The 22,220-nt window shown below is 54.2% G+C and overlaps 1 protein-coding gene across 2 annotated transcripts; it reads left to right on the top strand.

Moving 5' to 3' along the window:
* Positions 1-789: 789 nt before the first annotated feature.
* On the top strand, positions 790-18,518 carry ZAP70 (zeta chain of T cell receptor associated protein kinase 70). Of its 2 annotated transcripts, none has more exons than XM_084754434.1 (13): positions 790-904; positions 9,620-9,980; positions 10,605-10,765; positions 14,435-14,573; positions 14,685-14,769; positions 14,852-14,895; positions 15,047-15,098; positions 15,394-15,586; positions 15,976-16,182; positions 16,560-16,752; positions 16,845-16,985; positions 17,084-17,196; positions 18,144-18,518. In XM_084754434.1, the coding sequence occupies exons 2-13, from the start codon at positions 9,663-9,665 to the stop codon at positions 18,265-18,267; spliced, it is 1,770 nt and encodes a 589-aa protein (XP_084610560.1). In that variant the 5' UTR covers positions 790-904; positions 9,620-9,662; the 3' UTR covers positions 18,268-18,518. The 2 variants fall into 2 exon arrangements, with proteins under 2 accessions (XP_084610560.1, XP_084610559.1); XM_084754433.1 differs by having other exon boundaries at positions 9,570-9,980.
* The last annotated feature ends 3,702 nt before the right edge of the window (positions 18,519-22,220 follow it).

Genomic DNA, 22,220 nt, shown 5'->3' with positions numbered 1-22,220 from the left:
CCTTACTGCCTTATGTCTCACATCATTCTCGTATGTTAAGTATAAAAGTGGGGCCCTCCCTCCTGCCCTGCCTCTAGGGTTCTAGCAGAGGCCAGCCCCAGTACGCTTCCCCTTGGGAGAAGAAGGCTGGGCACCGTGCTGACTACATTTATGTCAACTTGACACATTCTATAGTCTTCTGAGAAAGGAAGTCTCACCGAGAAAAATGCTTCTATAAGATTGGGCCGTGGGCCAGCCCAGTTGTGGGCGATGCCATGCCGGGCTGGTAGTCCTGGGTTCTCCAAGAAAGCAGGCTGAGCAAGCCGTGGGAAGCAGCGCCCCTCCATGGCTCTGTGTCAGCTCCTGCTTCCGGGATCCTTGCCCTGTTTGAGTTCCTGTCCTGACTTCCTCTGATGATGAACAGCATATGGAAGTGTAAGGTGAATAAACTCTTTCCTTCCCCAACTTGCTTTGGTCACGGTGTTTTGTCACAGCAATGGTAACCCTAACTAGGACAGGAACACTCTGGGAACCCTCCCTTCCAGAACTCGCCCTGCTCCCAGCTCGCCAGGCCCCTCCCCTCTCTCCCTCAGGTGGGGGCTCACTGTGGGCTGCAGCCTCTGTCCAAGAGCCCTAACTGCTACGATCCTCGCTTTCCTCTTGTGTTTCCAACCCCTTGTGGCTGACACTGCGTGGCCCCGGAAATGCGCTGTGCCCCATGTGGCCTGTGATTTTCCTTGAACGCAGCATTTTGTTGCTTTGACGTCAACTTCAAACACAGCTCTCTTTCCTGTGTTCGCATCAAGGAAATAGGTTGAGCTGCAGAGAAAACTGTCAGTGAGAAAAAGAGCTCCGGGGACACCAGGCCTTCCGGCTAGGCCCTGCTGCGGCCTGTGAGCTCTGGTACCATCAGGGGGCTGCCCAGGTGAGTGGCCATCCTTTGGCCTTTGGCCCATTCCTTGTTGCTATGACCATAAAAGGTGACTGGAACACCAGGTGACTGGAACCCCCCACTGATCCTTTGGAGTCACCCCCCTTTCTTTTACCTCTGTGTGGGGAGGGTGGATCCATAGGCTCCCAAAGCTGGACTTGGGTAGGCCCTTGTGGTGGGGACTGGATACTCCACAGGTGGCCTCCTGGCTTTGACCACACATCACCTGGTGAGGCAGCTGGGCTGTGCTTAGCCCCTCCTGAGGGTGGTCTGCCTCCCTGACTGGCCAGGACACAGTGGTACCTGTGAGCCAGGAGGTTTTAAGGGACTGAACCTGGTGGTGTTGGGCTGGAGCTGCAGTTAATGGGCACTCCCCGGGGAGGCAGTCGCCTGAGGAGTGCCAGCAACTGTAGTGTGTGTGGACAAAAGATGCTTTCTGGGTTCCGTGGCTTCAGCAAGCAGCGAAAGCAGACTGGTACAACCGGACCGCGAGCGTGAACAACAAAATGCCATTGGCTCTGGTGAGGAGGGGCTGTAGTCAGGGTCCACTCATAGGCAAGTCATATTGAAGGCAGAGGCACCAAGCACTCGATTTCCGCTTGATTCCTGTGTGTCCCTGACAAGTTTCTTGGCTTCTCTGAGCCTCCATTTGTGTGCCCGTTAAAAGCAGATACAGATTTGTCTGCCTGTGAAGCGCTTGCCTTGTTTGTTGAGTGAGAGAGGCTGGGCAAGGTATCCCAGATAGTAGGGGCTCGGCAGGAAGTAGCAGGCCTATGTGGTGAACAGGTCACAGTGACATCCACTGTTCCTCTTAACTAGGGCACCAAACACACAGTAGGTGCTTACTAAGGCCTTGATGAAAGATTGGGGTCCCTAGGTCCTAGATGGAAGATCTTAGGTGCCACCTGCTCAGGTTTTCAAAGCTTTTCATTTTCTTCCTGTCCGCCGGTCTCAGGTCTGGTGTAGCAGGTAGCCTGCATGGCATGTAGCTGGTTGTTATAGTTGCTTGCTGTTCTCATTAGCTCATGGAGGTCTGAGGCTCTCATCACAGATTCTGGAAACTTCCATGGGGGCCTGCAGTACCTGGGCCACCTCATACTGACTACCCTGCTCAGGCCCTAGGACCATAGGATGTGGGAGAGAGGGGCAGGGGTGGTTGTCACTCTGATATAGAGCCGGTTGATGTCCCTGTGCCCGGGGCCAGCGGCTAATGTCTGGAGATGTTTTTGGTACTGACTTGGGCAATCCAGGTCCTCAATGGATCGATGTCAAGGATGCTGTCAAACACTATGCCACATGGCTCAGCTCCTCCCTCACACCCCCTCCACTCTACAAGGCCCTGTCCTGTGTCACCTCGAGTTTTCCTACCGTCCTTTTGCTGTCCTATAGCTTGAGATCCAGAGGCAGAAGCCGCCTTGCTCAGGGCTCACCCAGTTCCCGGCACCCAGGCAGTGGAAGCTGGAGATGGCGGTCTGACTGTACTGCAGAGGGTGGAGGGACGTTGTCCCACCAACAAGACACTCAGAGTGCTAGATTTGGAGACCGTCACTGGCCCCCAGCAGCCCAGCGCTCTAGGTCTTAACAGTCCAAGTAGCTCCACTGCTGTGTTGGGGTCTGCAGGGACATGGAGTCCCCAGGGAGTTGGCTCAGAGCCCCAGCGTGCTACTCTGCATGCATGTTAGATGGTGGCTTCAGTGCCAGTTTCTGCTGGACCCGAGAGACTGTGGCATCAGCCTCTCTGAGCCTGAGTTTTCCCAGTCAAGGGATGGGAGTAGCGGTTCCTCCTGGGGCACTTGTGCTGAAGTTAAGTGGAGTAGGATCCTGAAGGACACCACAGAGCCCTGTGAGGGACTTGTTCTCTGTGTGGGAGGAAGCCGGGGGGCTGTAATAGAAAACTGGCTGCTGTGGGATGTGTCTCGAGGAGCCAGGCACAGCCAGCCACAGCCAGGCAGAGCTAGCGGACCTTTAGGGCTGGGATGTAGGGGGTGGGGCTGTGGAAGGCTCCCCCTCCCAGCTGCCTGGTGCAGAGTGGTGGGAATGTGTGAACCACAAGCTTTCTTAGCAGGCAGCAGTAGCTGGAACCCTGAAGCGAAAGGCCAGGACAAGGGCATGGCTGGCCTGCACCCCTGAGCATGTCTTCTCAGTCCTGTGTGCCAGTGGGGGAAGGCCCAGGCCTACTACCCACACTTCTTACCCCCCAGGCTCTTAAGGGGTGTCCCTGTCCATCACAGCCAATTAAAGTCCTTGGCTCCTTAGTGTTAGTGGCCAATGCAAAATCTTGTATTTGCTGCACACCGGGGTGGGGCAAAGATGTCAACATATTGATACATGAGTATCAATGGTGAAGGACAGTGAGCTGGCCTTGGGGTGGAGAGCCAAGGGAGGCTGTGCTAGAGGGAGGTCGGGGGATGGAGCTGGGTGGAGTGGAAGAAGACGGGACATGAGCAATGCGCACGCTCTGAGCGTGTGCCACGATTGCAGCACCCCCACAGAGGGACTTGAGCAAGTACACCGAAGGAACCAGGCGCTGGGCTTGGTACTTGGAGTCCTGCAGCTCCACAGTCCTGAACATCATCCCTGGCCTTTTCTCAGAGCAGTGGGGAGCCCAGCTCACTGCCAAGGTCCACCCCGCCATCCGCTAGGAGAGCCAAGACCCTATGACTTAAATCTATCCTATGTCAGGGAAACCAGGAAGGAGCCGGTCACCCTCCGTGACATGCTCTGTACGTGTAACTGCAGTCACTAGTGCTGAATCTCGTAATCAAGATGTTACCCTGCTGTGACAAATACCCGTCCTGTGCCTGTTGTGAGGAGCTCGAGGTGGCCTAGGGATTAAGCAAACGTGGCTTCAGGGGGACTCGAGGCGAAGGCTATGGGGTCCATGGGAGAGAGCGAGAGAGCAGGGACAGCGATTCTAAGTAAGAGGGAGTATGCGAGACAGAGAGTGAGGACTCATGACTGGAGGCCCAGCACTTGGGGGTAGAGGTAGGAGGATTGGTTTATAGAAAGGCCTTGTTTCAAGAAAAGTGTGTGTGCGTGTGTGTGTGTGTGTGTGTGTCGTGGGTTGGGGGGGGGTGAGGCTGGGAATATATTGGAGTGGTTAAAGCTTGTCATACCAAGGTGGTTGTTGAGGGCAAGGCCAGCCCGGTGTCAAAGGTGGAGTGTGTATCTCTGTTCAAGTAGCAGGACACAGCCTGGTCTTCACCGTCGTCACCCAGGGTGCCGTTCAGGAGGCCCCTTGGTCTTCACTGTCGCCCAGGGTGCCGTTCAGGAGGCCCTCCGCTGTCTACTTCCCCAGCTACTTGATGCCACTGGACTGGACAGGTTTTTCCAAGTGGCGGGTGACAGTCACAACAACAGACATATTGGGGTAGGCACATGGAAGGCCGGTGGGGTCCCTGGTCAGTTCCGGGATGACTTACGGCTTTCATAGCGCCACTGGATGCAGGGATGATGTTCTGGATATGGCCTTCATGCTCACAGTCCTCCAGAGGGACCATGCAGTCTTCCGAGTGGTAGGGATGGCATAGACCATGGTTATGAGTTCCTGGATAATGTCAAAGGTGTTATGGGTGACATTGGTCAGGGCGCTGACCTGCTGGTGCCTCAGGAGGCAATGCTGATGAGCCCGAATGAGTCATCAAATGTCGTCTTCTCCTTCTCCTTCTCCTTCTCCTTCTCCTTCTCCTTCTCCTTCTTCTTCTTCTTCTTCTTCTTCTTCTTCTTCTTCTTCTTCTTCTTCTTTGGTTTCTCGAGACCGGGTTTCCCTGTGTAGCCTTGGCTGTTCTAGACTGGCTTTGTAGACCAGGCTGGCCTTGAACTCACAGCGATCCACCTGCCTCTGCCTCCTGAGTGCTGGGATTAAAGGCGTGCGCCACCACTGCCTGGCTGAGTCATCATACATCTTGTGGCTCACACCTCCAGTCAACACAGGAGCCTCAGTCTCAAGGACGGAGATGGTGACATTCTTGGGTCCACCCTGTAGTAAGGCACCAGCAGACTCCACGGCATACTCGGCACCAGCATCACCCTGCTGAAGGTTGGTGGGCTCTCACTCCTGGAGATGCAGGTGACCTTCCTGTGGCTGCTGAGTTTCTCGCCCTCAGCCTGGACTCTGCCATGGATAGCCATACTGGAACATGGAGACCTTGTAGTGAGGTCAATGAAGGGGTCATTGATGGCAACAATATTCACTTTGCAGAGTCGACGGCAGCCCTGGCGACTAGCCCAAGCTGGCTGTGCCCATTTACTCTGGCCCTCATGGGGATGGGAAGGAGCGAAGACCACAGTGGGCTTCTTAACCTAAGCCTTGCCTGCTTTCCTCGCCTGACAAAGCCCTTGGGTCAGCCCAGGCAGGGTCCATGGTCCTGAGTGATAGGCGACAAGCTGGCCCCGAGTCTTGGGAGGCTGCAGGTGAGCCAGCTCTTGGGAGCAGCCATGTCACACTGGCCTGGCCTGGCTGCCAGTGGGAGACAAAGACCTGCGCCACTGTCTTGTTCCTAGGCCTTCATCTGCCGCCTTTTTCTGGCATCTTCTACTGGTCTCAGCATCTCTGGCTACAAAATCCCTAAGGCCTTGGTCACCATGCTGCATGAATAAGGTGAGGATGGCTGGGCGTGGTGGCACACACCTTTAATCCCAGCACTCTTGAGGCAGAGGCAGGCGGATCGCTGTGAGTTCAAGGCCAGCCTGATCCACAAAGCTAGTCCAGGACAGCCAAGGCTACACAGAGAAACCCTGTCTTGAAAACCAAAATAGCAAAACAAACAAACAAACAAAAATAAGGCAAGGATGAACCAGGCCAGGGAGGTGGATGCAGACACAGGGATTCCAACCTCTGGGCATGCCTGCCTGTCACAATGGCTGTCACCAGAAGTGGGACAGTGGATGGAGGAGAAACAGGATGAACTCCTGCCTCTGGGCCACTCTTATTGCCTTGGACTAGACCCTGGGAGCCAGCTTTCCCCAGCTCCTCTTCTATAACCAACTTCTGACTACCCAGGCTGCACCTGTGGCCATGTGGGACAGAGCTGCTCAAACCACGTGACTGACAGCTTCCTGCCACAGCTTCCTGCTCCAGAGACCAGCCTTGTTACCCACACCCCCCCCCCAGACCCCTCCTCCACCTGCCAGCACACTATCCTGCAGTCTCATATTCTGTAAAGAAGTTTTAGGAGTCACCAGGAAGTGCTGGCTGGGTCTGAGGAGATGACAGAGAAGGCCAGGGTGGGTATGCTCATAGAGTGGTGCGTGGATGGACACCTGCAAGTGGGTCTGAAGGAAAGCAAGTGACCCAGTCTGGCCAGAGCCGAGGGCGGAGGAGCTTCGACCCAATAAGGGAGCCATAGTAGGTTCTTGAGCAAAGGAGGCCATGGTGAATAATCACCTAGGAGCAGCTTGCAGACCTCAGAGCTCAGCTTAAGCGGAGACAGACTTCAGGGGGGGGGGGGTGCTCAGCTAACCACAGGCATTCTGTGAGGGAGATCTGCATCTCAGTTTGTATTAATAGAAATGGTTGGCAGAGATCAAAGGAGGTAACAGTGACGGCAGCACAAACCAGGCTAGAGATCTGGCAAAGGGGAGACGAGGGGGGGGGGAGGGGGGCGGGGTATAGCCTGTGTAGCTACTGACAGGGTGACTGAGTAAGGGGGCAAGTGGGAAAGGTGAGAGGGGGAGAGAGAGGGAGAGGGAGAGGGAGAGGGAGGGAGAGAGAGAGAGAGAGAGAGAGAGAGAGAGAGAGAGAGAGAGAGAGGGAGAGAAGACATCATCAGGGTCAAAGGGGCCAAGCCACAGAGTTTGTAAGGACCAGAGAGATCTGAGACCAAACAAAGGGAGGGGACATGACACCCATTTCTCAGGGGACATGACATGGGGGAGCTTGCCTGTACCTCCCCCTGTAGATGGTGTTGGAGCCGGGGGAGGTGGGGGGGGGGCGAGCAGGAGACCAGGCAGGAAGAGAGGGTGCGTGGGAGTCTGAGAGGTGGAGACAGGAGTGGAGCAGACGTGGCCATTTCATGTTTTCCTGCTTCGGCTCTTGTTGAGTGTGTGAACACGTCTAAACCTCCCAGCTGCCTTCCCAACCACCACCCTGCCTTCTAAAATGGAGGTAGGTTACATACAGTGCCGTCTTCAGACCACCCCATGGAAGAGCTCTGGTCTGACAAACGTGTGCAGTTGAGAGACACTAACTTAGTGAGACTGCCCCTGTAGTTGCCTCTCCCTGGGCTCCACAGCGCACTTCTGACCGGAGTGCGGTTTGCAGCCTCGGTGTCTGCTTTGCTCACTCTCCGTGCTCTGCGCCGTCTGCTCAGAAGACGCATGATTCTCTTTGCTTTTTGGGTAGCTTGCCCATCACTTTCAACTTTCGACAGTTATGAATAAAATCGGCGTACACTCCCATGGAGCTTTTTCTATTAGGTTCCTTTTTTTCTTTCAAGGAGCCTGTAGGTTGGTGACTTGTTTTAAATAGTCTCATGGAAAACTCCTTTAAAGACTCTTTTTAAAAAGGTTCCCTTGTGGATGGAGAGACGGCTCAGCGATTAAGAGCACTGGCTGCTCTTCCAAAAGACCCAGAATCCACATGGAGACTCATAACTGTCTATAACTATGTCCCCTTCTGATCTCCATGGCCACCAGGCACATATGGTGCACAGACATACATGTACACAAGACATTCATATACATAAATGAAAATAATTTAAAGCATTAAAGGATCGTCCTTTTCCTCCCTTGCCTCCCCCTTTTTGCTTGCTTGCTTGTTTGTTTCTGAGACAGGTCCCACCATCTCAGCTGTCCTTATCTCTGTATCCCACTGGCCTGGAACTCAATCCTTCTGCCTCAGTTTCCCAAGTGGGCATCACAGGTGTGTGTCACCATGCCAGCTTGTGCATCACCCTTCTCCAGGTGGAAACAGAGGGTTTCTGATCATGACTCGCCACTAACTGTTGGGGTGGGGCGGTCCATTGCTTCCCACCCGTCCTGCATCTGTGCTGTGTGATCGGCATCCCTGGCTGCCCAAGTATCTTCTTCAACATCAGTCCCCAACCTTGCTCATCCCTGGACATGCATGGCAGATGCAGCCTTTCTCGGTTACCAAGCCTGACCTTATAGCCGGTTGCTTTATAAGACAGACACTGAGTCCCTTCCTCTTCACAGTTTAGGCGCAGGAGGCCTTCCTGGGTCAGCTCAGTAGACAAGTAATTGTTATGACGAGCTGTTTTTTTCCCCCTCCAACATTGCACAAAAACAAGAGCACAGAGAGCGGAGAGCATGAGCTGTCTTCCCATACTCACCCTGGAGGCTGCAGGTCCCGTTTTGCTCCACCTGTCATAGAGACCGGCCCCTCGTTATTCACAGATTCCACATGTGAGAATTCACCTGCTGGCTAAACTTTGCAATCTTCAAAACGATATGGTGCTTTCCCACGACTTGCAGATAAACACAGAACGGAAAGAATGTCGTGACCCCATGACCACGGAGCATGAGCAATGTGGGGCTCTGCTTTTTTCTCTGGGGTGGCCCACTTTTTGGGGGGAGTCTTCCTATGTTAGGCAGATCCAGCCCAACAAGGTGTATCTAATCAGGTGTTTTGAACACACACACACACACCCACCCCACATACACACACCTTACAGCTTGTCAGAAGTTCAAGGCCAGCCTAGGCTGCACCTTTAAGCCGGGTGTGTTGGTGCAGGTTTATAATCCCCAGTACATGGAGGGTGGAGGCAGGAGGATCAGTTCAGTCTCAGCAACATAGTGAGTTTGAGGCCAACTTGGGCTACATGAGACCTCACCTTGACCCTGACTATTGACCATCTCTCTATGGATGGATATTCAGATTAGTTCATGTTTTCTGAAATTGGTTTGGGAAGACGGAGCAACGGGAATTGCAGAGACCGAGGGCACCCAGTGTGAAGTGGGTAAGGCTGTGGCCAGGTTCCCTGATGAGCTGTTTGTTAGCCTTGTTCTGCCCGCCGCCCCCCGCCCCCCCCCCCACTCTCTCCTCATGATCTCATGCTGTTTTGGTTTTCTCTGTGTAGCCCTGGCTGTCCTGGAATTTCCTCTGTAGACCAGGCTGGCTTCAGATCCACGTGTCTCCGCCCCCCCCCCCCCCCCCCCCCGAGCGCTGAGATTAAAGGCGCGTGCCACCACCAACCGGCTTCCTCTCATGTTTTCTGAGGAGGTGGTCCTTCTAGCTACGGGAACCTCTTTTCTCTCTAACATAACTCTGACCTCAATCTACAACAGTAATGGTCATCCCTGTCTGTCACACTTCTGACTGCTGCCTCCTCAGCGTGTGTGACCTTGCAGAGGGCAAGCAATGACGATACCTTATATATAATATCCTCAATACATGGCCTGAAATGCAAAAAGGGCAACATGTGTTTGGGAAACGAATGGACGGTTCAGGCATAGGGACCTTTGGGGTGTCTGGATGTCCTGTGCAAACGTCTCTAAAAAGCCAGAAGTGGGTTTCAGACTCGGATGGGTGCCCAGGACACAGCTGCTCCTCTCTGGAACTGACTTCAGTGCAAAGATGAGGCGCCGCTGGCTATATCTCACAGGTGCCCATCCTTGTGGGTTCTCTTCAGCCCTGACGTCCCGGACTCGCAAAGGGCTGCGGGCCCTGACGCTCCTGCATCGCCTTCTGCTCCCACAGGGCCTGGCGATGCCCGACCCCGCGGCGCACCTGCCCTTCTTCTATGGCAGCATCTCGCGCGCCGAGGCTGAGGAGCACTTAAAGCTGGCAGGCATGGCCGACGGGCTGTTCCTGTTGCGCCAGTGTCTGCGCTCCCTGGGCGGCTACGTGCTGTCGCTGGTGCACGACGTGCGCTTCCATCACTTCCCCATCGAGCGCCAACTCAACGGCACGTACGCCATCGCCGGCGGGAAGGCGCACTGCGGCCCAGCCGAGCTCTGCCAGTTCTACTCGCAAGACCCCGACGGGCTGCCCTGCAACCTGCGAAAGCCATGCAACCGGCCGCCTGGCCTCGAGCCGCAGGCCGGGGTCTTCGATTGCCTGCGCGACGCGATGGTGCGCGACTATGTGCGCCAGACCTGGAAGCTGGAGGTAAAGAGAAGGCCAGAGGGGGCGTGGCCGGGACATGGGCGGGGCCTAGGGGCAGGAACGGATTGTGGTCCCCAAGGGGGCTGATGCTGTGTCTTCGCTGGCTTGCAAGATTCTCCAAAGGCGTGGGATTTGGAGAGTGCTGAGGTGTTGGTTGAACCCACGACCTTGAAGGGGGACGTGTAGGTCTGGGGTTGGTGGCGATGGTGGCAGTTTGTCTTGCGCAGCCTGAGTGATGCTGTGAAAGGCCGAAATGTGGAGGTGCTTCCTGAGCTAGAAGGTGCTAGAGAGGACCATGAGGGGCGGGCTTGTGGCCTACAGTAGCATGGCGGACAGGGACTGTGGGCTGTTCACAGCAGGTGCGATGCCTGAGGGAGAGATTGTGTAAGATCTTGAACCTGATGTGCTTCAAGTTGGGGCTAGAAGGTGAAGCTTGACCTTGGTGCCTCCCTGGTAGGATTAGAAAGCTGGCGGAGGGTCCCCCAACAGCTTGCAGACGCACCCTAGGGGTGCTTGGATGGATGGGTTTCTCTTAGGAAACCTGGGATCTGGAGAGTGTGAGGCAAGCGGGTTGTGGTGGCTGTCCACTCGGCCAGGTCTACAACGCTCCTCTGCCTTCTTTCTTAGGGTGACGCGCTAGAACAGGCCATCATCAGCCAAGCCCCACAGGTGGAAAAGCTCATTGCGACCACAGCGCATGAACGGATGCCCTGGTACCACAGCAGCCTGACTCGCGAGGAGGCCGAGCGCAAACTCTATTCCGGCCAGCAGACCGACGGCAAGTTCCTGTATGTGGGGCATGGGGGTCTAGGTGATGAGGGGTCAGGGCTTGTTGGCTGTGATCTCGGGGGCTCGGTGGGCCTGGAGGGCTACGGTGCCTGTGTGCACACGCGCGGTGGTACTTTAACATGGTAAAGTCCTCACGGGGACTCCAGGGTTGGTGCACCTGCTTTAGGCTAAAACCTTGCTCTTGTCATCTGCGGGCTGTGAGACTTGGGCTGGGTATCAGGCAACGATATGAACTAGACAGAGGTGACTGTCTCAGGGAGATAGGGTCTTAACTGAGCCCTCATCAGACGGTGATGAATGCCGTGTGAGTTGGGTGGGAGGGGCCCTGGGGTATAAAGTGCTTCTAGCCAACTTGGTGGCAGGTGCAAAGGGCAGAGGCAGGAACTGACTTGGCACCTTGGAGACCCACTGAGGCCAGTGTGCCTGAGGCCACCAGCGATGCGGGTGGCCCTGGCTTTTTTTTATTTTTATTTTTATTTTTGGTTTTTTCAAGACAGGGTTTCTCTGTGTAGCCTTGGCCATCCTGGACTCACTTTGTAGACCAGGCTGGCCTCGAACTCATAGCGATCCACCTGCCTCTTTCTCCTTCAGTCATGGCGGATAGTTTTGCTGGGTATGATATTTTAGGTTAGGAGTCATAGCCTCCCCCTACACCCCCCCCCCAGACAGGGTCTCTCTGTGTTAGCCTTGGCTGTCCTGGACTCGCTTTGTAGACCAGGCTGGGCCTGACCTTACAATGTTCCAGCAGACTCTGCCTCCCAAGTGCTGGGATTAAAGGCATGCGCCATGATGCCTGGCAGGTGTCATAGTCTTACAGGGCATGGCAAGCAGTGCTCCAGGCTCTTCCTCCTTTCATAGTTTTCATTGGCAAATTATCTTATTCTGATGTTTTTTCCTTTATATGTAACTTGTGTTTTTCATCTTGCATGATTTGCCATGGGGACTTTCTTTTCCGGTCTTGTCTGTTTGGTGCTCTGTGTATGTGTTCTTTGTGTCTGGGTGGGTGTTTCTCTCCTTCGTTTGGGACATTTTCTTCTGTGATCTGCTCGAGGTCTCATCTGTGCACTGTCTTGGGATTCCTCTCTCTTACCCATGCCTACAATATTCTGATGTTTGCTTGTTTGTTTCATAGCGTCCCAAATGTGCTGTGTTTGGCTTTTCTCGTGCCCCTTGTGTATCTGGCCTACACCCTCCAGCTTGTCTTCTTCCTCTTCATTCAGGCTGCGTGTGAGGCTTCCCTGGGAGTTTTCTAGTTGGGATTTTCAATGTCATCGTCTTCATTTCAGTGTGAGTCCTCCTCAGTGTTTCTATCTCCTGATTGAATCTGTCCTCAAGTCCTGGACTGCCTTCGTCGTTTCCATCAGCCTCCTGCTTGTTTCCTGGGGCACCACTCAGGCAGTTATTCTCCTTAAGCACTTCCTCCCTAATTTCATCGAGCTGTTTCTTTGTGTCTTTTAAAAACTTCTTTGAGGAGGTTTATGATTGACTAAATTGTGTGACGTGGAATTCATCTAGGGCAGTGGTTCTCAACGTTCCTAGTGCTGCAACCTTTTAATACTGTTCCTCATGATGTAGTAGCCCCAACCATAAAGTTATTTTGGTTACTACTTCATAACTAGTTTTGCTGCTGTTATGAATTGTAACGTAAATATCTGTGTTTTCCAATGGTCTTAGGCCACCCCTGTGAAAGGGTCTTTCCATCCCCAAAGGGATCATGACCCATAGGTTGAGAATGGCCATCTAGGTAATTCTCATTGGCAAGCATTTCTACAGGAGAAAGGATACTGCCTTGATATTTTACATTGGTATTCTTGTGATGAAATCTGGACATGTGAACCTCCTTTGTTCTGATCTGTTATGGACAAAGCAGGTTGGGGAAGAGGAGAAGGTGTGTAGGGGAAGGCTGGGTCTAGAGGTTGGAAGTAGCTTGGGTGGACAGAGGGGACTGGGCTTCCCGTTCCAAGCCTGGAGTATGGGGGTAGATCTGTTTGAGTGGGAAGGCTGACTATAACTTAGGAGAGTCCTGTGCTTTAGGGAATAGGCAGGGACAGGCCAAGCCTAGAGTCCTCTACAGTGAAGACCAGACTAGGCTGTGCACTAGTGGTGGGACTCAGGCTAGATCTAGTGTGGTATAGAAAAGGCATGGATGAGGAGGTCAGGGGTGTTCACTAGGCTAGACCCTGGGGGAAGTATGGATGGGAGGTCAGGGGTGTTCACTAGGCTAGACCCTGGAAGAGGCATGATGGGAGGTCAGGAACGTTCACTAGGCTAGACCCTGGAGGAGGTAGGTATGGCATATCAGGGGTGTTCACTAGGTTAGACCCTGGAGGAGGTATGGATGGGAGGTCGGGGGTGTTCACTAGCCTAGACCCTGGAAAAGGCATGATGGTAGATCAGAGACGTTCACTAGGCTAGACCCTGGAGGAGGCATGGATGGGGAGGTCAGGGGTGTTTACTAGGCTAGACCCTGGAGGAGGCATGGATGGGGAGGTCAGGGGTGTTCACTAGGCTAGACCCTGGAGGAGGCATGGATGGGGAGGTCAGGGGTGTTTACTAGGCTAGACCCTGGAGGAGGACATAGGAAGTCTGGGTACCTAGTGGGGTGGGGAAGGTGGCTCAGAAGGGACCTGTGGGTGGTTGCGGGTAGGGCAGGACCTCGTGGAGGCCTAGAGCTTGGCTGCAGTGCAGGTGCAGGTGGGCAGACTAGGCCATGGCACTGGTTGTGGGACCCAAATTGTAGAAAAATAAGGACTGGGCATTTGGGGGTACCCATCCGGCTAGACCCTGGAAGAGGACATGGGAAGTCTAGGTATAGAATGGGTTTGTGGAGGCAGCACCCGAACAAGGGACTTCTGACTTAGCATAGATCTTCTATTTTACAGTGCAACACTTCATTCCAAGAAGGCCACACCTCCTAATCCTTTCCAAACAGTTCCAGCACTGGGGACCAAGCATTTAAATATATGAGCCTATGGGGGCTACCTCCATTCAAACCAGCACAGTAGCTGAGTGTCAGGCGTGGGTGGTCAAGTACTCCGTGCTACTGTGTTGTCTGAGGTGGTGGACGATTTGGCCACGAGGTTTCATGTGAAGCTGCCAACTGTCTGATTCTCAGTGTGTGTGTGTGTGTGTGTGTGTGTGTGTGTGTGTGTGTGTGTGCACTTGGGGATGGTGGCCATTGTGTGTATATGTGTGTGTATATATACAGGGATTATGGGCCCCTGTGTCGCTCCACAGTTAGCCCAGTGGATGGCTGAATATACTCCCAATTATTGGGTACCCCAGCAATGACTGTCCCTCAGCGGGCAGCAAGTGTCTCTCCACTGTGGAGGAGCAGGTGGGTCCTGTGGCTGGGTGCCCCAGCTCCAAGGCTTCATATCCACTGCGGGTCATCAGTACTCCCCTGGGAAGATATTCAAGTCTGTCTTTGGATTACCTCATGTCTCTTGTACACTCAGCGCTGCCCTCTCTGTCCTCTCCCCAACGGTTACCATGAGGCACAGAAGTTCCGTGGCACCCGACAGTGGTGCCCTCATTCTCTGCTGCTGCTGCTGCTTCATGAGGTTCTGGGCATGTGGTACCCCATGGCATGCATGTTAGGAGAAGGAACCGAGGGAAGGAAGTGCCCCCATGTGCCTGTAGAGGGTGACACCCTTCCTCCCACTCAGGCTGAGGCCCCGGAAGGAGCAGGGTACATATGCGCTGTCTCTGGTCTATGGGAAAACTGTGTACCACTACCTCATCAGCCAGGACAAGGCCGGCAAGTACTGCATTCCCGAAGGCACCAAGTTTGACACGCTCTGGCAGGTAGGCCACCCATGTTCTGAGGAGAACCCTGTGATGTGGTGCTCAGCTCCTGGGGCATGATGGGGGGAAGGAGGGGCTGAGAAGGCTCCACCTGGCACCCCCTCTCCACAGCTGGTGGAGTACTTGAAGCTGAAGGCGGATGGACTCATCTACCGCTTGAAGGAGGCCTGTCCCAACAGCAACAGCAGCACTGCAGGTGAGGGGGGCAGAGGCAGGAGGCAGGCAAGCACGCAGAAGGCCTGCCTCCCATTCTCACTGTTCCCTGTGCTCCCCAACAGCTGCTGCACCCACTCTTCCAGCCCACCCATCCACATTCACTCAGGTGAGCCAGTGGCACCTCAAGAGTTGAGATGTGGGCACTGGGTGGAGGAAAGACTGCTACGGAGGGGACTGCCCCTGGGGTGTCCTCAGCAGGGATGGGACTCCTAAGAGGGCTGGGTCTGCCTAACTGCTGCTGCCCCTATGACCTTTAGCCTCAGAGACGTGTCGACACCCTGAACTCAGATGGATACACCCCTGAACCAGGTGAGCTGGCAGAGGCAGAAGTTTGGGGTGAGCTCAGGCCCAGATGAAAGCAGGGTCCCTGGGGGCTGTGGGACTTAGCAAGAGACAACCAGGCCAACGTCATAAGTCTGCCCCCTACGCAGCCATGTCTATGCTTGCGTGCCCGTGGGCCTGGTGCATGTTGACACATGGGGGTGGGAAAATCATGGCCTACACCATCTGTCTGGTGCTGAGCTTCCCTTGTCCCAGACACCCCCTTCCTGTCCCCCGTCCCCCCCGTTTTTCTGACCTGGTGTGTGACTGTGTGTATGCCCAGCGCGCCTAGCATCCCCAGACAAGCAGCGGCCGATGCCCATGGACACGAGTGTGTACGAGAGTCCCTACAGCGACCCCGAGGAACTCAAAGACAAGAAGCTTTTCCTGAAGCGAGAGAACCTCCTCGTGGCTGATATTGAACTTGGCTGTGGCAACTTTGGCTCAGTGCGCCAGGGAGTCTACCGGATGCGCAAGTATGGCCGACCACTTCTGCCACCGTGGGGGAAATCAGCCTTGGGGAGCAGCAGGACAGCTTGCCTCTAGGGTGGGGATGTGGCATGCTGGATGGTTCCCTGGGAGTCCTGGGGACACCTGAGAGGGAGACCCTGGCCTATGATGGAAGGGCTTAGCTGAGCTGAAGTCATAACAGAGGGGGTACCCCTGTCCCCTGTGTTGACAGGCTATGACATGCGTGTTGGTACTCCCTGGGAAGGTGTCCTTAGCTGAGGTAGTCCCAGGCATCTCTTGGGGGTGGCAGCAACCCAGAGGGTGTACCACAGAACTCAGGGGACAAGAGAGGCAGGTGTGGCGTGTATTTAGCCGGTTCACACCACACTGCGCATGCGGCCACGTTCCTGGGCAGGAAGCAGATCGACGTGGCCATCAAGGTGCTGAAACACAGCACGGAAAAGGCTGACAAGGACGAAATGATGCGGGAGGCCCAGATCATGCACCAACTGGACAACCCCTACATTGTGCGGCTGATCGGCGTGTGCCAGGCTGAGGCTCTCATGTTGGTCATGGAGATGGCGGGCGGCGGGCCGCTGCACAAGTTCCTGCTTGGAAAGAAGTGAGCCTGGGTGTGCTGCTCACAGGGTTGGGGGCTATGGGGACAGTGCACGTGCACACACACACACACACACACACACACCCCTACACACACACCAGTGCACACTTGCCTTTACTCCTTCATGGGCATGCCTGCCCTATGTGTAGTCTGATGCCCGCACTCACACTGCAAAGCGGAGCTCCTGACTCTATTTCCCCATGTGCACCATGGTGGTGATAGCAGGATCTGTGCCCAGGGCTCCTGACTGATGCTTACAAAGCATCGTCACTGCCATCAGGAGCATTCTAGATGACGGCCCCCCTCGCTGCCCAGCTCCTCTGTGCTGCACTCATGCGCCACGGGGGATGAGGCTGACTCTGCCATCCCCTCTGCCCCAGGGAGGAGATCCCTGTCAGCAATGTGGCCGAGCTGCTGCACCAGGTGGCCATGGGTATGAAATACTTGGAGGAAAAGAACTTTGTGCACCGCGACCTGGCGGCCCGCAATGTCCTGCTGGTCAACAGGCACTACGCCAAGATCAGTGACTTTGGCCTGTCCAAAGCACTAGGTGCTGATGACAGCTACTACACAGTGAGTGCCACCCCAGCGGTGCCCAGGAGGAGGTGGGTGGTGGGTCCCAGGATCCCGAGGGTCCTGTCCTAGCAGCGCCATGCTCTTCTCAGGCCCGCTCTGCAGGGAAGTGGCCTCTGAAGTGGTACGCACCAGAATGCATCAACTTCCGAAAGTTTTCCAGCCGTAGTGACGTCTGGAGCTATGGGGTCACCATGTGGGAGGCCTTCTCCTACGGCCAGAAGCCCTACAAAGTAGGCTGGGAAGCATTTGGCAGTGGTGGGCTGGGTACGGGGCACCAGTGTGAGGGACCCTGGTCTCTCACACGTGCCGTTGTCTCTGGCCTGAGCAGAAAATGAAGGGCCCCGAGGTCCTGGACTTCATCAAGCAGGGGAAAAGGATGGAATGCCCGCCAGAGTGCCCGCCCGAAATGTACACACTTATGAGTGACTGCTGGATATACAAGTGAGTTTCAGGCGGGGGGCGGGGATCTAGCCATACAGCCCTGGGCCTGAGAAGTCCTTGTGCCCAGTCAGTGTCATCTTAACTATCAGGATCCACAGCCTCTTCACATTCTGCCTTTATTCCATCCCTACCTGTACTTGCCCCCCCCCCCCCCCATTTACTGGCTTGCAATGCAGCCACGGGCCCTGCTGCCACCAGCACATGGATCCTGCCCTTCTAGATCACCACAGTCACACTGTCACCAGCATGATGACCCAGCACTTAGTCCTTAACCCCTACCAGCCAACACTCAACGCCTAATGACTGGGGAAAGCCACTGCTAGCACATCCAACTCCACCGACCAGATGACGAGCCAGACACCCAGACACCCAAGCAAGCCAGCCAGCACCTTACAGCGATTACAAAACACGACACTCCACAAAACGACAGCATTGACGTTGAAACAGTTCAGCGGACAGGGATGGGTCCATTTGTCCTGTTTCACCTTGTGGTAACCCAGCCTCTCTGGGAGTCTCAGTACAGCCAAGCCTCCTTCGCTACTGAGAACCTGCTCCCCGCTGGCCAAACCTGCTCACTGTTCGATAACCTTCACCGCAAGCCACATACCCACTCCCATGTAAGCGTGTGCCTGGCTCACATCCCCAACATGGCTGTATTTGGTCTCCCTGCTCCGTGTGGGCTGTAGTTTTCACTCTGACTTTCAATGCACCGTTTCTGTACCCTCATGGACAATTCTCAACACCATATGATTCTCTGTGTTCTATAAACCAGCGGCTCTGCTTGTTTAGGGGTGGGCACCCCAGCATTCCATTGCTCTCACCAAGGAGGCCTCATTCAACACCACACACACACTGCTCTTCTGAGCCCTGAAACTCTACCCTAACTCCCCACCCCTTAATACCTTCCTGCCCCTTGGCTGACTGTGGGTTCTGGGTCTCCTCTACAGGTGGGAGGACCGCCCGGACTTCCTGACTGTGGAACAGCGCATGCGCAACTATTACTACAGCCTGGCCAGCAGGGCCGAGGGAGCCCCACAGTGTGAACAGGGGGCTGAGGCTGCTTGTGGCTGAGCCCCAAGCCTCCCTCTACCAGTCTTTCTTTCTTCTGTACCTTCACCCTCGGTCCAGGATGGGCTGTGTTCAGGAGCACTTGAGACCTCAGGCCCACAGCCCTCAACGGTTTCCTGTGACGATCCTTTCTGCATGGGCTGAGGATGCTGGGGCGATGGGCTGAGGGCCCATGTGTGCTCTGTTTCTGAGTGGGAGCTAGGAGTCCTCCAGTGGTCGTTCTCAATCATTGGAATAAACCCCACTTCTCTTTCCTGAGTGTCTCTGTTTTTCTGGGCCAGGGCCAGGAGGTTGGGAAGCGGTGGGCAAATGAAAGGAACTGGTAAGAAAAAAACTTAACAGTCTCCTCTGTAGGTCCAGCCCCATTGGGACCCCACAGGCGACAGCTGGAATTCCTACTTCTTTGCTTTAGGATTATCTTCAGGTAAACAAGGTGCCGGGACAAACTGGGAAATGGAGGCCGCCGTGGGTGTGAGGGCTGAGGGCTGTGTGTGCCAGGGCCTCAGCTTTCCTGAGTGGATTGTACACTGTGGGCATATCTGTAAACTCTGTGCACCTGAAACACCTGGAGAGGTTTTCACAGCCTACTGGGCCCTTCCCAGCCAGCTGAAACAGGTTTTCAAGCCTCTTTTAGATGGCAGGCACACCTGGCCCCGACTCAGCTGTTAACGCTCCCCTCCCTGGGCCCAGGCAGTTACAGCTGGGGTCCAGCTTATCACTTGGTATCTGAAGTGCCAGCTCAGCCCCACTCAGGACTTCCCAAGTCTTACAGCCTCAGTTTCCCCACACAAGAAAGGAGGGCATAACCCAACAGGAGAGGTGGAATGGAGTCAGGATTCTAATAGCTCCTCCCCCAGCGGCTAACCAGTCCCTTCCCTTGTGACTTTTGTTGTTGCTGTTTGAGGGTGGCGGAGGGCAGAGCACACTCAACGCCAATGAGAGGTGAGGAGATTTGCTGGGGATTCTGGGAAAGTAAGCTTTGCTTTCATTTGTGGTGAGAGGACAGGCGTTTGCGGGGGTTCCCCGAGGAAGAATTGCTGAGGGGTCCTGGAGGACATGAGTGGCGTCAAACCAGGAGCTGATGCTGAGACAAAGTGGTTCTGGTACCGAGCTTATTTTAACTATTTGTTCTCTCTCTCTCTCTCTCTCTCTCTCTCTCTCTCTCTCTCTCTCTCTCTGTGTGTGTGTGTGTGTGTGTCTGTCTGTCTGTCTGTGTGTCTGTCTGTCTTGGGGGATGGGGAAGGCCATACATGCTTTCAGCTGTCTGGGACAGACAGAAGAGGGCATGGGTTCCCTGGAGCTGGAATTACGGGTGGGCTGTGTGCTGTCTGACATTGGTGCTGGGAATCGAACTCAGTTCCTCTAGAAGGGCAGCAAGCTCTCTTAGCCACTGAGCCATTTCTCTACCCAACTTCCCATTTGTCTTTAAGATTTAAGACAAATTGGGTGTGTTGCCAGGAGGCAGAGGCAGCTGGATCCCTGTGAGTTCGAGGCCAGTCTGGTCTACAAAGTGGGTCCAGGACAGCCAAGGCTACACAGAGAAACCCTGTCTTGAAAAAACAAAAACAAAAAACAAAACAAACAAAAAAGACAAACTGGGTGTGGAGGCTCCTGCTTGTTATGCTAGCTCTTAGGGGCTGAGGCAAGAGGATCACAGTTGCTGGTGAGCCTGGGTCACAGAGTGAAACTTTATTTCAACACCTTCCAAACAGACAAACAAAATAAACAAAGAAAAAAGCAAGCAAAATCCCTCAGCAGCGCCTTGAGATAAATGTTTTTCTTTGGAAAATGACTGTATTAATGCATATATAAGCTGCATTACTAATTCATAAACAATATTAAAACTTAGAAAGTTTTATTAATTTCTTTAAAAGTAATAAGTAAATCAAGAAAAACGTTTTCTCAATGGTAGGATTTAGCTGCTGGAAAATGGTCCTTTTTGCAAATATTTCAGTTGTATTAAAATTCACTTGTTATTGGATAATGATACATATTATTGCAAGACGTTTATATTTTATTTAATTTATTTTATGGTCAGCATTATTATTTGTTCGGTTTGATATTAAAAAGTTATCTACGTGAGTGTTTCACTGGGACCCCCAGCTGGCAAATGTTGCTGGAATCCTTTGAAGAGGACGCAGTTCTAAAAGGGTACCACAAGGTGGTGCCACTGTCAAAGCAAAGGCAGGCTCAGTTCTTTTGCACAATGTCCTTCCTTCTGCGGAGGCTTCTCCGCTCTGAAAACTGTTCTGGTCCTCATGCCCTGGGTCTGTCGCATGCCCTGTGTTCACCCAGGCCCACTTGCAAAACGGTTCTTGCCAGCCTCTGGGGCCCTGACTCCCCACCCTCTCCCAGAACACACTCAGCTTCTTGCCTCTTTGGATTTAGTGTGGCCTCTGCCCTGGATGCTTTTCGGTAGCTTTCCCCTAAGAAAAATTGTATTGCGCTCTTAGATTTAGCTCCAGTTGCCTCGGGGGCAAGTCATTTAAGCCTCCTGTCCCTCAGTTGGCTGAAAAGGGAAGACAGATTTAGAACAAGGAATGAGAAAAATCTCAAAGGACGCTTGGTCGGAAAGTGTCTTCCCGTTTCCTCTGCCACCAGCAGCCTGGAGGAGGAGTGCGGGAGAGGAGGGGGAGGGGAGAGAAGCGGGGCGGGGGGGGGGGCGGAGGGGGTGGAGGGAGGAGGAAGGAGAGGGGAGGCGGCGGCATCTGCCCTGGGGAAGGCAGTAGAAAGGGTTCAGAGTTGGGGCTGAGCCCACTCTTGCCCCGCGAAGTTCGTGGTGAGCCGTCTCTCCCTGTTCGTTTGGCGACATCATCTACTCCTGCAGCCCCGCCCCTTTCTTAACCCCTGATTCTGAGCCTCCCAGGCACCTATTAATGTCATCCCCAGCCAGCAAGGCTGCTGCCATCTGCAGCGGCTGGATTCTTCTGCTTACTGCTGGTCTTGATAAGGTGACTGGAGGACAGACCCTGAACGACTCAGTCGCCATTCAGTTTTGCTTCATTCATGCATTCATTCATTCATGTGTTTTTGCATGTGAATGTTTTGCCTGCATGTATGTCTGTGCATCACATGAGTGCAGGTCAGAAGAGGGTATCAAGTCCCTTGGAACTAGTTAAGGGTGGTTGTGCAGAGCACTGAGAAACTGAGCCTTCTCTCCAGCCCCTGTCCCATGTGGTCCAGGCCAGCCTCAAAGTCACTGTATGGCCAGAGACGACCTTGAACTTCTGAGAGCTGGGATTACAGGCAGGTGCCAGCATACGTCAGCAGGGGTGCCGGGGAATGAACCCCGAGTTTTATGCATGTTGGGAAGCTCTCTGCTACCTCAGTCTGGTATTTTCTTGTGTCTTTGAGACAGGACTTTACTGTGTATGTAGCTCAAGCTGGCTCTGTCTGCCTCAGCCTCTTGAGTGGATCCCAGGATTGCAGCAGGGAATCTGCAATTGATGGGGATGGGAGGGGCCTCAGACCAAGGGTCTGGAAGTGTGGAGGCTTTAAGGAGAGCTGTTTTAAACTTGGGTTCTGGGGAGGCTTGGGGTCCATTTCAACAGTGCTGTTAAGCTGGGGGTCTGAACTGGGTAGATCCAGCTGGTGAACAGATTTGGAGGTTCTGCAGGCTCCACTGCTCTGGACTCTGGTGTCTGATCTGTGGGGGTGTAGGGCGGTGAACCACCCCTGGACTGGGTGGTGAGATGGCCCACCATGGGAGCCTTGTAACCATGGCCAGCTGCTGGGATGCTGTGGCAGGAGATGAGCATCTGCAGTCTGGTGTGTGTGTGTGTGTGTGTGTGTGTGTGTGAGAGAGAGAGAGAGAGAGAGAGAGAGAGAGAGAGAGAGAGAGAGAGAGAGAGAGAGAGAGATAGATAGATAGAGATATCTCGGGGGTGTTGCTGCCGGTGGGTGATGTTTCTTCATGCCTTTATTCCTTATTTTCACTGTGTGGGCAGCCTTGTATA

This window comes from Acomys minous (genome assembly GCF_964271855.1).
Source record: "Acomys minous genome assembly, chromosome: 13".
Classification (NCBI taxonomy): domain Eukaryota; kingdom Metazoa; phylum Chordata; class Mammalia; order Rodentia; family Muridae; genus Acomys; species Acomys minous.
Note: the sequence above shows the minus strand (reverse complement) of the source record. Positions and strands in the feature narration are given on the sequence as shown.